General features: G+C 38.8%; 1 protein-coding gene across 2 annotated transcripts in view; it reads left to right on the top strand.

Moving 5' to 3' along the window:
- Positions 1-364: 364 nt before the first annotated feature.
- The window catches only part of MTDH (metadherin), a 30,276-nt gene continuing 15,408 nt past the window's right edge, over positions 365-15,232 (top strand). For both annotated transcript variants that reach the window (XM_014256642.2, XM_014256640.2), the window contains exons 1-5: positions 365-906; positions 6,717-6,821; positions 10,868-10,949; positions 11,370-11,549; positions 12,971-13,039. In XM_014256642.2, the coding sequence (XP_014112117.2) occupies positions 502-906; positions 6,717-6,821; positions 10,868-10,949; positions 11,370-11,549; positions 12,971-13,039 (841 nt within the window). In that variant the 5' untranslated portion in view covers positions 365-501. The remainder of the gene's footprint in view (positions 907-6,716; positions 6,822-10,867; positions 10,950-11,369; positions 11,550-12,970; positions 13,040-15,232) is intronic.

Here is a 15,232-nt window from a genome sequence, read left to right as displayed (position 1 = left end):
TCGGTCATAAATTGGATTTGACGATCTCAGAGGTCGTTTCCAACCCCTCGGCCGCTCCCGCCGCTCCCTCTCCGTTCGCTGCCTGCCACGTCGAGCCCGCCGCCTCCCCTGCCGGCACCGCCCTTGGCTGGGCCGGGCAGGGCCGGGCGCGGCAGGGAAGGAGGCGGAGGAGGCGGAGGAGGCGGGAGGTGCCGCCCCCGCCCCGCGCTGATGGCGGCGCGCTGCGGCGGGCGCGCGGCGGGGCGGTGACGTCGTGCGCGAGGCGGAGGGCGGGGAGGAGGAAGAGGAGGAGACCCGGGCGGCCCCGAGGCTGAGGCGGCCGCGTCCCGCGGAGGCTCCGTCCCGTCCCGTCCAGTCCCGTCCCGTCCCGTCCATCCCACCACTCCCGGTGCCTCCGGCTCGGGCGGGCCGGCGCGGCTCTCCTGAGGCCGCGATGCGCTCGGCCTGAGCGCGCCCTCGCCGCCCCGCCCGGTTCGGGCCTCTGCGAGGCCGGGGACCGCGATGGCTGCGGGAAGCTGGCAGGAGGTGGCGGCCCGGTGGGCTGAGGAGGCGGCGGCCCGGGTGCGGGACGCCTTGTCGGGCGGGCTCGGGCTGCTGCGTGCCGAACTGGGCCTCGAACTGGGCCTCGACCCGCAGGCGCTGCCCACCTGGCTCGCCCTGGCGGTCCCGGCCGCGCTGGGGTTCGTGCTGCTGGGGCTGCTGCTGGCCGCGGCCTGCGGGGGCGGCCTCCGCAAGAAGCCGGCGCGGAGCGCGGCCGTGAGGAAGGGTGACGAGGCTGTCGGCGCGGGCCTGACGGCCGGCGGGGGCCAGGGTAAGGCGGCGGGCCCGGGCCCCGGGCAGCTGAGCCTCAAAGGCGACGAACAGAAGAAGCGAACCAGGAAGAAGCTGCTGGAGAAAGCGGCGCGGGTGAGAGGGGTGTGAGAGCCGGGAGGACAGTGAGGGTGAAAGGCGTACTGACAGCAGCGGGACCGGGCGGGCGTTGGCACCCGGCCGGGTCCCAGTGGGGAGGCGAGGGGGGTCGCGTCTGGCGAGCGGCCCCGAGCGCGGCTGCAGCTCCCCAGGCCTGTCGCCGGTGGCAAAGATCTGGGTGCCGTAGAGGTCCCCCCGAGCCGCCGTGCGATATTTGCCTGTGGAGGGAAGAGATGGGGGAGTCCTGACTGCTCTGGAGCCGTCTTCAGTCGTCTGGGTTGTTTGGTTGCTTTTTGAAAACCTGGAGGAGCAGCGCTGCCACAAGTAAACTAAACATTAATAGTCCTGGATGATGAGGAAAAAGCTGGCTTTTTGGAAGCATTTTATTGTAAACAAAAATTGCATGAAAGCTACTATTACTATTATTACTCACTAAGTAATAGGGTTAGTAACGAGTGGTGGAGACTTTAGCATGGCTTAGAATTTCGAGACAGGAGTTGTAGTCTAGGCAGGTAAAGACTGTTGGAAGCAGCATTCTAAGCCAGATAAATGCTATGATGATTCAAACTTGAGTAAGCTTTTTGCTCTGTATTTTCAATAGAACATGTTAGTGTCAATGTTGATGTGAGCGTGCTTCAATAGGAATCTGTCTGATTTTGTTGTTACAGTAAGGATCATCTCCTTTAATAAGGAAATCTGTGTCTTAGCAGACCCTTAAAAAGAGATCATTCCTGTAATTTATATTTTTTTAAATTCCTTAATATGTGGTGTGGGAACCTTCTTTCTTTGACAGTATGCATCCACTTAAGAGAAAATTAGTGGAATGCAGAAATTGTCAACTGTCCTTTCAAAGCTTACTGTTGTCACAGTTTTGGGGCTTGAAGGGATTGCTTCTGTAGCGTTTATATTGTTAGGTTGTTTGTAATCCTATTTATGTCCAAATGGATTATAGGAATGAAAGTGTAACAGATGTCCCCTGCCTATTACAACTGTGTCATATAATAATATCTTGTTCTATAAAATCTGAATCGTTTCCCTAATGACAAGAGAGAGACAATGGGTTTGTTTCTTCATTTGAGTCTGTGACAGCATTAAGATTTGAGAAGTTTGGGAAACTTTTTAATGAAAATGTAAGGCTAGAACATCTTAAACAGAACAAAAAAAGTCTGCATGTGCCACCAACCTGTATTTGAACATTGAACTGTTGAAGTTGTTTCTGGAAGTTACAAGAGACTGAATGCTGAGAACCAAGAAGAGGAAACGTGATTCAGAATCTTTGCAGTGTGGTTAGGTTCTCCATTTTGGAGAAAGCATGCTAAAGATGTAATTTTTTTGCCATCTGGAGAAGCAGATACTTCAGTGTTAAATAAATATGTTATGCTTTCTTGACAACAAAGACTAATCCTAGAAATTAGATCGATTTTGCTTGATTTGTTTAGTTGAAACTCCAGTAAGAAAACAAATCATAAACTCTTGCAAGTCTCTGCCTAAGACATTAAAAAAATGCCTCCATACAGAAGATAGAGTGATAGGTTAGGGGTTGTTGACTTGACAATGCTTTGTAGTATAGGGCTTCATAAAAGCAAACTTTAGTAATTTTATATAAAAAACCACATTTTTGGTGTATATAAATAATTGTACTCTATTGAGCGTGGTTTACATAGGCATAGAATAAAGTTAAGACAATGTAAGAGCAAATATTTTTGTAATCAAAAGAGCAAAGTTGTTTTTAAGCTGTCATCCTGTATCATTAAGATTTTAAAAATTATTTTTATAGTGCTGTGTATTCTTTATTTCCATGATGAGGTGAAAAAAATCCTACCTTCCTCCAAAAGGAAATGCACAAACTGAATCTTTAACTGTAGTACAAATAAGTTTATACCAGTGACAAAGTTTAATAGACCTTCCTTGTGCTCATTTTCCAAGATAAGTTTAGAGAGACCAATATTAGCATGTCCCAGTGTTTTCTGACTTTAATGTGAAAAACTCTCAAAATAACATTGGAAACTTAAAAGCTGCAACAAAAGTTCTTACTGATGGCTGCCTGGTCATTTTCATCGTGTGGTTTGTGTGCTGTGATGCTAATACTGAGGGCTGGAAGGGGAAAAGAGTAAGCCTATTACAAGTAGATTTACTACAGAGCTTGCTATGCTCAGGGTCTAGATTTCCATTGTGGGCATTTCAGAAAGCTTAGAGCAACTGGTCTGTGGCTTTAAGAACACACTACAGATGTCTAAGTAAAAGCTGTAGGGTTACTTTAATACAGAATTACTGAGCTCACTGTATGGCAGGTGATGTGTAACACTTGTCAGGATCAGAAATGTTCTTAACTGTAGCTTTTCTGAGGAAGAGTGTTATATTGCAAGGGTACAACTTACCTCATGTTCCTAGTAAAATAGGTTTCTTGGAGTGGCGCTGCATTGACTGAATGCAGTAGTACCTATGAGATTCTGTTTATTTACTTGTTGTAAGCAGACATTTAGCATTCATTAACATTAAAGTTTATAGAGCCAGTTCTGGCTTTCTCAGACTGCTTGGAGCAAGGTATCATGGTGCCTTTACATCAGATTCTGTGCAATAAACCCGAAGCTGCATTTTTCTTTTTTAGTTTTTATTTTAACTCCTGGAGGCAGAGCTCTTTGGTCCCATTAAGAATTTTTTTTACTGTCCATAAAACTTCATATTTAATTTTTATTCCTTCCCCTTATGAATAATGACTGTGCCTCTCTCTCCTACTTCAGCAGGAAAAGGTGAAGCTGTTCTTATATGGTTTCTGTGCAATCTGCCAAACACCACAGAAACTTGAGAGTAGCCATCTTCTGTGCTCTGCTGCCACTTTCAGAAGCCATTCACTCCATCTATTTGTAGATGTGGAAAATACCAAATTGACTATGTCCTTCCTATTGTTTGTCATGAGCCTGGAGAATAAATGCTACACACTCTAGTAAAAGTATGTGTGCATTCATTTGAGGAAGTTTCATATTTGGTCTGAATGAAAGAACTTTCTGGGCTATGGCTGTTTAGTGCTTATTTGCACTTAGATTGTGTAAAGACTTTATACTTTCAGCTGGTACTCATGTTGGTTTGTGTATGTTTGTGGTCAAATGACAAAAGTATAGCTGTAGGATTCTTCAGGCCTCATAGAGAAAATTGTTTAGTTTTTTTCTGAAGAGAAGCTTACAGGAAACTTTGGGAAACAGAGTTTTCCATTGGCCAAAGATATTCTAAGCAGAGGTATCTTTATAATATGTAACTGAGGACTTTGGCTAATATAGTGTTGTAAGATTGAGTGATAACAATTTCATTAGTACTGGTTGAAGCATGAAACTGAATTATCCTTTGCACTACCGTGTTTAAGGAATACTTGTCGTTTTGACAGTCTATGCAAAACATTTTCTACGTTTGGTATATCTTAACACCCTCATATGTGTGTGAAAAAAGATTTATTTAAGTATTGGGATTTTAAGGTCCTCAGGCAAGAAAAGCATTCAGTAATCAGTACTGCTACTGACAGCATTACTTCTGCCTTGTTGCGTCATGCTTGGAGCTTTAAGATGAGGGTAAAAAAGATGGCAAATAATAAATTGCACAATTTTGAATTAATTCATTTTGTCAGTGGTTGTTTAATATATTGCCCATAAAGTTTCAAACTTTGTGCTGTGGTTGTCTTTTTAAAATGAAACATTTCTGAATACTGTAGATTTTTTTTTTTCTTTCCTGTTTCTGTTGCTTTCTTTGATATATCCAAAAATGGTCACGTGGATTTTGGTTGAAATTCAATGATTCATCTATGGGCAGAAAATAAATGTGGAAAGCTTCCACTGAAAAGAAGGATATTAAAATTAAGGAATGTATTTCTCCCGGAATGTATCAAATTGCAAGTTTTCAAATGTATTTCTAAATGTTGTTGCTTACATGATCAGATGATCAGACAGCATTTTGAACAGTCATGTGGGTGAATTTTTCCAGAGGCTTTCTAATGGACATGAACTAGTTTATTAGTTCAGAGAAACAGCTGAAATTTTTTTTAAACTAAATATTAAAACTTCTGTTTCTTGAATAGTTGGGAGGGATTAAGAATGTAGTTTTCAATTTAAGATATATATGTAATAGCTAAGAAGCAAAGCAAGGTACGGAATTTAAAAAGTTAGTTGGCTGCAAACTTTTTTGATACACATCCAATACTAGATGCATCAAATATGTTATCTAACTTTACTGCTAGATAGGCTTTGGAGAAAATAGAGAGGCACAAGAACTGAGTTGTTTTCAAGATTAAATACCAGTTCTTTGCTATCCCTGTGGAATATACCAATAATTTGGACTTTGTTGAGAAGAACCTTTAGATAAGAGTTCCTAGACACAGACTCGTAAAATACACTTCATTTTCAGAATGCTGAGGGAAATATACTGCATATTAGATGTGAGAAGTCCAGTTTAAAGCTGGTTGTTGCAGGAGAAGAGGGGTTAGGTGACCTGATCTTTCAATTTCTATTTATAGTTACTTTGAAGAAGTTGGCATGCTTGCTAACTACAGTAAGCAATACTATGTTATGCACTGGTGAAATTATGCGGAGGGTGGTTTGTAAGCATAATACAATGTGGCAAGGCTTAAGTGCCTGTAACAGTTAAATTGAGGATCAGATCAAATATTTGAAGGAATAGGCCACACTAAGTTGTGATATGGCTTTTGTTTCACTTGAAAGCAATTAGGTTTGTGATGCAGAGTTAAAGTAACTTTTGGGTTTTTAATAACAAAAGAATAACTAATGGTAACAGAGCTTGAAATTTATTTTGAAAGAATTGGAGGAATTAAAGCAACTTTGAAGTAGCTGTTTATGCTTATTTAGTTTTCAGTCATTAATTTATCCGAGTCATTCTGAACATGAACCAGTGACATTTGGGTGGACTCTGTAAATTATTATTCTTAACAATTGTTTTTCACCCACTGAAATTAATGGCTCACAGTAGTATAATACATGCATATTTTCATCCTTTCTGCAATTAAGCAGACTTACTTCAGTCATAGCTTTTTGTTAGAAGTAAATGACTCTTAAATTACTACATTTCTGTACGGGGAATATGTAGGCTAAGGTGTATGCCTTTGCTGTCAAAGGTAAAGACTCATGTAATGATTGTCCAGAGTTTTAATTTTATATGTTGAATAATACATGCTCATTTTCTTTCCTTAATTCTGTGAGGGGGACATGATAGACTAATGTAACGCCTGTAATCAAGGCTGTCTGAAAAGAACAATGGGGTATCGTGCTTAGTCATGCTTTATGTTTGATTTCTAATTTCTGCTCTACTATGAAGTTTAACTTGTGAAGGAAGTGAGCTGGGAGGGATATGCGTAGAAGTTGCAGATGTTTGGTCAATGTAAAAATTACTTTTAAAAATTAGTCCTCTTGCTGAACTGCTACAAAGTGGTATTTGTTTTAATTTAATTAGATAATTTATGGCACGTACAACTGTAGCTGTTCTGAATCGGTTTTCAGAACAGCTACAGGTAATTTTTAAAAGCTGGTAAATTTCAGACATTTACCTTTTGTTATAAAATTCTTGGATTGAATAGGAGTGAGATGAAATGAGAAGACCTGTTCTCTTTCCTTTTTCATTTCTGTGTTTGGTAAATACAGTATTGCAGTAGATACTTTGAACACCAATCCACAATTTGGTTTGCTCTATTCAGTAGTCTTACAAGCATTTTTCCATTAACAAGTAATTGCATTTCAGTAGTAATGTAATTTGATCTTTACTTCATCTGCTTTCTCTAATTTTTTTATTATTTATGCTCATTGTTTACGCAGCCTAATGGACGGTCTTTCCTTGATGTATCTGAAGATGAAGTAATACAAACTGTCCGTAAGGACAATACAAAGCAGCCTGTGGACACAGAAAAGAAGAATGAAAAGGTTAGTTATGGATACAAAGCAACAATGTTGAAGTTTGATGTATATTATTTCAGTATCTAATAACTCTGTTTTTGGGTTGAAATCCTGTTACTTATATGAATGAAGAGGCAGATTTCTTACTGTTTAGAGTACTAATCTAATTTGAAGTTGGAAAGAGCTAAAGTAGTATTTTCTTAACTTCTGAGACATCAGAAGTTGTCTTATCACAGAATGTTTGTCAAGGAAACCCCACTCCCAGCTCCCCACTGAACACTGATATCTCTGTTCATCATGTGACACAGTGTTAAGCTTACAGAAATAAAGTTTGTTTCATCTTGATGGCTTCTATGGGGATGCAGCATAATGATAGTATTGTTAAGTGCCTTGTAAATGGTCTACCAATTGGGCAACCACTATTCAAAGGATTAAGACCATGTGCCTGATTATTTCTTTTGCCAGCTGTATCTATTAGTAATTAGAGTTCTTTTTTTTTGATGGTGTCAGCTTTGAAGTCTGGTGTGAACTTTTTGTTATGCAAATTAAATAGCTACATTAAAAATATCTTTTTAAACATGAATCTGCAATGTCTAATCTAAAAGGTAACTGTATTACTGGCAGTGTTATTTTTTGAACTTGAGGACTAATCTTATCATATATGCTGTCATTTATGGGCAACATGGATATGCTTGGGACTTTTGATAATTTTTTCATTTGGCTCTTTAGCTAACACTGTGCATGAAGTTTTCCTACTGTCTTTGTTTTCTGACTTACTTTCTTCAATAAAATGCTTTTGTTGTAGCTATACTGAGGAAAAATAAAAGATTACATATAAGCAGTCAGAAACACTTTGCTGTGAGGGTGGTGAGAAACTGGAACAGGTTGCCCAGGGAAGTTGGGGATGCCTCATCCCTGGAAGTATTCAAGGTTAGGCTGGATGGGGTTTTGAGTAACATGGTCTATTGAAAGTTGTCCCTGTCCATGGCTGGGGTTGTAACTAGATAATCCTTAAGGTCCCTTCTAACCCAAGCCATTCCATGATTGTTGTCATTTCTTTAGCTCATTCAAGCTTTAATAAATATACTTGACTATCCTCCAGTAACTTCTTTTGAAGTTAGTATTTTGGCTAAAAGACTGTATCATTTTAGTTTGCTATAGGGCTTTAAATGTTTCTGCCATTGGCAAATTGAGTGACTTTTCTGTGAAATATGTTTGCCTTAAAGTTCCATGCTGTGTGGCTCTTTCTCTTCCCCATGTTTTGCATGTCAGATTGACTTTCTTGGGTTTTTTCCCCCAAGAACGTAACACAGTTTTAACCTGAATGAATAACTCTATCTGCAGGTTTTCAAGTAGATAATGTGTTTAAATCCTAAACTCAACTTCACCTTAAAATTGCAAGCATAATGGTCTGAATTTTAAAATGTGAAGCTGAAGCTGCAGCTCTAGGAAACGAGTACCACTGCATGGATGTGGATGATTATTCAAATTGTGTTTTCATATCATTTTGGGGGACCCTGGGCAAAAAATTATTGGGTCAGGGGTAAATAGTTACCCTTCAATTAAAAGTATACTTAAGAACAACCTTAAGAACTACAGTATCTCTACAGGCTTATAATTATTTAGTGAGGCTTCTCAGTGCATCTGTAACATTTGTAACATTATAAACCTACTGAGGTTGTAACGGATCCTGTGTGTCTTTGGGCACCATCTTTGGGATGAATGGTATAAGACAATGGCTGTGATTGAAGTTGTATGTGCATGTGTGTACATATATGAATACATATAATCTATGGCCTGTAGGATGTGGTTATTTTTTATGCTTCATTATATGCTTTCAGTGAAAATCACACATTCTTTGTGTTTCTGTATTTCTTGGCTGCTTCAGGGTTGTGAATTTTCTGCATGTTTTTCTGCTTTGTGGGAGGGAAAGCTTTGGGTAATGTCTGGACTCTGGCTGTTCATCACAGGGCTTATGATTCTGCAATTAGTAACTTGCGATAGTATAGGGGGTTTTTTAATGTTTAGTGTAAGAGACTTACTTAAGTGACTGTGTGGATGAGACTGTGGGAAGTTAAAGTGTCATCATCCATTCTGTTTGCAAGCACATAGCTGCATTGTCTTGAATACTAGAAATAATTCCTCAACTAGGGATCAAGAAGAAAGGTTTATTTTTCTATTGTTCTTGCATGGAGCACAATGCATCTAAAAGACTTAAAAAATTTTGGCAGGCTTGCAGTATTCCTCATGTGCTCTTTGGCTGTTGGCAGAGCCAACACTGGCATCTTTGTGTGTTGCAGAAGGTGACATTCTGAATGCATGGACTTCTGCAAAATGACCGGCTGGCTTGCTCCAGCTTTAGCATCTCTTGTCAGTTTGGTACTGAGATAGCAACTGGTACAGTACAAAGTTTAGCAGGTGGTGGGTTATTTGGATAAAAAATAATGGTTCTGGTTTTTCAGAATAGGGTAACATGGTTTAGGAAAGTAAAACACGTTTTCAGGATTTGCATTCTTGATCTTTTTAAAAACAGTATTTGTTAATCACAAACTTCTTTTTTGGCTGTTGAACTTTGATGTTTTCCTGAAAAGTGTAAAATTTGATTGCAATACTTCATAGGAGCTAGTTATATAAGGAAACTGAAGTTACAATTTGGAAATCATCTTGAACTGTTGTCTGGGAGACTTCTGAATTAATTTCAGGTGTTCTCTTAGTGCCAGAGGACAGTTGGGTAGTTATAGCTTTGCAGATGGAAACTTTAGGATCTCAAGTTCTAGTCTCAGTGTAACTGCAAATGGGAGACAAAGGTACAAACTTACTAATCTTTCTATGGTTGAGCTTGAAGAGGCAATTTATAACTATTTTTAATGCTAATTTTCACCTTCCTTTTTAATTCTTTCCTTAGAAGTTGCCCTAGAAAATAATTTGTTCATGATTTTAGAGCCAATTCTTCTCAGGTTGCTTTTGAAACCAGCCCTTCTCTTTTGGAGGCTTTTCAGAAATTAGTTAGCTGGTATGTCGGTAGTCTGCTGAGCAAATGAGAATTCAGTTTGGCTGCATCTGTAGTTTGGGTGCCCTAGTACATTAAACCATGAGTTAACTGTTCAGATCAGTTACCTAAATGTTAAGGGTGTGGTGATGCAGCATTGCATATAAGCAGTGAATTTTTTATCATCTCTGCTGCACTAACAAGCTATACTGCTCTCAGCACTTGTATTGAAGCTACAGATTACTTTTGAGGCATGGTAAGTCTAAGGCATATGAACTGCATGCCATTGTGGGGGCCCATAGAATGTCTGCAGAAACTGTGGTAATAAATTAGGTGTTACCAATTCTGAATCCTAGCAAGGTTATTAGACACTTTTTTGACATTTAGGACTAGAAAACTAAACAGTGGGGAACTCAGGTGAGTTCTACTAGGTACTAGTCTGACTCTGTCAGATGTATCCCAGAAAGGCATCCAGCATTCTTAAAATATTTCTGAGACAGTGAATAAGTGAATAGTTCCCCTTATAACATTTGAGTGGGTAATCATATTTCTTTTAAAAGTCTTGTTGTTTTTCATTCATGTTTATCTGGTCTTTCTTCACTAGGTTGAAAAGCTTTTCAGTACTGTGTTTTCTTTCTATGAAAGTAGTCAAGTCAATTTGCTCCGAGGCTTTCTGCAATAAACTTTCTCCCAATATTTTGTTTTTTTTTTTCTCAATACTATCTTTTCAACACTCTATATTGCTACCTGTTGCACCAAAACTACTTTAGAAACTAAAGTTTATACTTCTTCACAAAACAAATTTTGACAGAGTAGTATCTGCCTGCTAAACAGCACATTTCTCCTCTGTGACTGTGATGCTGCCAACATAGCTTCTTCTACCTGGCTTTGTACTCTGCAGCATAAGTAACATTCCCCCCACCTGCCATTTTTGTGCTGCATAAGTATTTCACAGAGGGTTGTTGCGAGAATCTGTTTTAAATTTATTCCTTTATTTTGTGGGGAGGGCTGGGGAGGGAATTCTGAATCACTATGCCAGGTGATCAGTAGGTAATCATTAAGATAATTTTTATTTTTATTCTAGTCAAAGAAAAAAAAGAAATCAAAGGGAGATTCCAAAACGGCTCAGGATTCATCTCGTCAAGATGGAAAGGAAGCTGATGAAGGTACTGAACACAAATATACACAAAATGCAAACATTATGGCTTAAATGCTGCTTAAGATTTACTTGTGTTTGGTTCATGAAGAAACATAAGAAACTCATAACTCCCTAGTCACATATTATATCTGGAAATTTGATATTTGAAACAACAGTATTTAGTAACTTCAACTGTTTTTTTTTTTTAAATAATCTTATAAAAACTGAGAAATTATGGATAGTAGGGTGCTTACGTTACTCATGTTTTGCTCTGTGAAGCCATGTATTATCACAGAAAAACTTAACTTTGGCCATTTGTTAGTGTTTTCAAACTAAGGTTGAAGCTGACTGGTTAAACTGCCCTCAGACTTCTCTTTGATGCGATACAGACTTAAAATCTTTCCTTCCTCTCTGACTTAGTAATATTTTCATTTGGGTGATGTTTTAGGAGCTTGGGAAACAAAAATCAGTAACAGAGAGAAGCGTCAGCAGCGTAAGCGAGACAAAGTGCTGAATGATGGTGGCTCAGGAGAATCAAATCTCCAGGGTGTAGAAAACACAGTTACTGTATCCATTGAACAGTTGATGCCTACATCATCACTTCCAGTTGGTCTCAGAAAAAATAAAGGTATGATGCTTGGTAGGTCTGTGAATGTGTCCTAGAAAGATAACTTTACTTGAATGCTTAAATAGTGATTCTGTTTTGCATGTATGTTAGGTATATTTGGAGGTGAAACTCTTGAAGAAATTATTTTAAGATGTGTAAAAGTACTTTCTCATTCTGCAAAACTCCCCCTTTTCTAGCCATAATTTTGGGGAAGCTCAGGAGAGTGTTTTGGACCAAGTGGCTAAGACACTGGACTCCATCCACACTGGTGCATTGTCAGTTGCTGCACAGCTACATAGGCCTGTCCCTGTTCTTTCCCTTGTGCTCTGTGACTCTGCCCTTTGTTTCTAGAAACTTCAAAGGCATCCTCAGCACTGCTGCAGACAGCACCAACTCCTTACCTTTTTGAGTACTTCCTTGTGGGAAGGTTATGCCCCTGAAGTTCTCTTAAAATACAATTCACTGCTTAACATGTAGGCATTTTTTTCCAATGTAGATTTATTAGCATCCTGTACTAAAGCTCTTCATAATGGTAAGGCACATGTGGCTGAGATTTAGTAGTAATTGCCGTAGCTGAAGATTCAGTAGATACGGCTGCTGCTGCTGTTGGAGAACAGAAGGATTGCATGGGCTGGTTTAAAGTGTGTGTAGGCACAGGAATTCATATTTGGGTAAAACTGAGAAATAGGTGCTTTAATTAAATGAAACTTGATGTTCTAGCAAAGTGGCAAAAAGACTGAGTCTAACAACTGTCTGGTATCTTAGAACCATTTATTGAAATTTGTATTCCTCATCCTCCTGTTTCATTGACACTCATTTTCACCTTGACTGAGTGCATAATTGTTGCCCTGAGGACTAGATTAGTTGTTTCCTGTTGCCCTTTTTTTTCCCGTCCATTTACACAGTGCTTCAAGAAATGGTAGTTCCAGCTCTCTCTATGCCCTGGTGCTGCTTATAACTAGTGTCACCTCTCCAGTCTGAATCCTTTATGTATCATAATTTTTTTTGTATCTTATGTGTCACCTTGTACAAAACTAATCCAAAAAGAATTCAGCTGTATCTAGTGTTTTCATGGTAAGGTAGAAGTTAGAAATAGTTACAGGTCTGAAATACTTAGATCCACTCTTTGCTTATTTATGACAACCTGTGTTTTAGATTTATGCTCTTCATTGATTGGAAAAGTAGCTAAAGTTCTTTGAAATCTGCAGTTACTTGGTATATGGGTTCTAAGTCACTTAGAGTGCATTCTGTCTGCAACATAAACACAAACAATAAAAAATAGAGCATTTTAATTTTATCCTTAGTGTTGTGGAGTTGTCTTAATTTACTGTGAGGTACTAATATAGTCTTTTCTTAAAACATTAGTAGTGGATTGTTAGCTTTGTACGTGTTGCTGTTAGAAGAGTTTCATCTCACTTTGTTTCCTCTTACTTCTTAATCAGGTGATGTACTTTTGAATGCACAGATTAACAGTTCTAAACCTGCAAAGGGGGAGTCATCAGTTCCACAAGGTAAAAAGTTTTCGTTATTGGGCATCATAAGTAACTAGAGAAGTATTTTAAGAAGTGAAAACAGCAACGGTCAGTGCAGGATTTTGAGTTACTGACATGGAACTTTACTGTACACCTGGCTCTTTTGGCTATACACGTTATAGTTCTAAATTCCAGTTATTTCTGAATAAGTTGAAAACAGTCTGTGTTACCTGTAGAAATACAATTCAGTATTTCAAATTTTCAGACAGATTACCTATTCTAAGAAAAATTATGTACAGAGCATAATTATTATTATATATATATTATTATTTTCAGCAGAGCTTAAAATTCTTTATGCTAGCTTTTCAGACTTACTCATTTGTGTTAATTAATTATTTGCTGTAAGAAAACCCTGGTACAGATAACTGCAAAGAGCTCCAAGGGCTCTCTGCAAAGAGTTACAAGTCCTGATTATTTACACTTGTTTCAGGTTGAATATGCAAGTTATTCAGTGCTTTATATTCTCCTTTGAGATGCATAAATTTATTAGTTTTGAAAGTCCTCACATATAAATACGTGTTTATAAAAAGAATATACTTGACCTATGTCATACACATAGCTTAAAATATTTGACTAGTGAATCTTAGCAGTTTTCTAATAGCAGATACTGTTATAATAATACTTGAAGTGAATTAGTTTGACATAATGAAATCAAGGTGGTTGTTACTTACAACATTAGGTGTGTCGCTTTAATCAAAAGTAGCTAGTGTAAATAAGCAAGTCAGCAAATGAGTTATTAAAAGCATACAGATCCAGAAAGTAAATCTCTTTCTGCTTGTTTTTGAGAGCTTTACTCTCAAACGTTGCAGAGAAGGAGGGAGCTGTATTTTTCAGAAATGCCTAATGGGAGGACGGGAGGCAATAATCAAGTTTCAATAAGGGGAAATTCTGACAGGTCATGACAAACAAAGCTCTTCATGAGATAGTTCAAAGCATCTCTGGGCAGTCAGCCTTTATGGTTTCCAGAACTTCAATAACATGGTATAATTTTGAATTTAGATGTGCATTGAACAGAAGGTGGGACTAGGTGACTTAGAGAGATGCTTTTTAATCTTAAGTTTTCTGTGATTCATTGAAAACTGGCTGGTCATTTAGAAGTTTAAGTTTTTGACAAGAGGGTAGTATAATAAACAGAGAATAATCAAGCTCCTGCTTCAGGACCTCAGCTGCCTTTTTTCAAAGTTGTAAAAAGGTTTTTCTACCAGCTGCAGTTTGGTTTCTGTCTCTCCTTTTGTTGCCTTTCCCTAAGACTTCATATTGGGCTAGGAGGACATTGACTGACAGGAGCAATGCTTGTGCTGTAGAGAAAGGGCAATGTTTTTTGTACAGCAGTGGTGACCTTAGGGCTGTCTGTGTTTTGGAATTGATTTGTCTGAGAAAATCTAGGCATATCTCACCTAATTAATTATATGTCAGTGAGGCCAGCTTGAATTGGACATGTTCATGCTGCCTGAGTTACAAGTTCATTTGAAAAATGAAATGTTTGGTCTGTATTTTTTGTTGGCATATGACACTGACTTGTGTATGAGGGTTTGGCTTACTTTTAAGTGTTACACTTCTAATATGCAAATATTTCTTAACTGCTTGTAGAAGAAAAGTTTTTCTGTTTTTTTCACTGCATATTTAAAAAAAGAAAGGGGATTTGAAATACAAAGCAGTTTGAGAAAGGTTTATGATATATAGGCAGTGAGGCTGGGTACACTAGCCCTTATATTTTAGAGGGACATAAATTTAAAAAACTTTTGTTGTCTGACTTCTCAAAGTTAACTTGCAGCGGCTAGTAATTTCTCATCAGGGTAACATGTAACAGAGACTCTTGCAGTGTTGTGGTCTTTTACTTTAGTGTAATATGAAATACCTTACTTACAAATTGAGTGTTACTATGATTTTTATCTCTTACTGTGAGGGACAATATGTTCAGTTTGATATCTGTGCTCTTTGTAAATCCCGTATAGTGTTTGGGAAGTATTTTCTAATACTTGGTAATTTCATCTACAGCCTGCTTGGAGAACTGCTGCATGCAGTTATGAAACAGAAAATATTCTCAGTTTAGAGCATGGGCTTTTCCACAAGTCATCCCCATACTCTCTAAGAGAAATTAGCTGACAGTGTTGAAAGTACCCTCCCCACCCTTCTGCTAATCTAGAGGCACCAGTTCACCAATACATCAAC

This window comes from Pseudopodoces humilis, chromosome 1, assembly GCF_049639895.1.
Source record: "Pseudopodoces humilis isolate 2021_Gansu_Grassland_sample_001 chromosome 1, ASM4963989v1, whole genome shotgun sequence".
Classification (NCBI taxonomy): Eukaryota; Metazoa; Chordata; class Aves; order Passeriformes; family Paridae; genus Pseudopodoces; species Pseudopodoces humilis.
The sequence above is the reverse complement of the archived record's forward strand: the minus strand, read 5'-3'. Positions and strand labels throughout refer to the sequence as shown.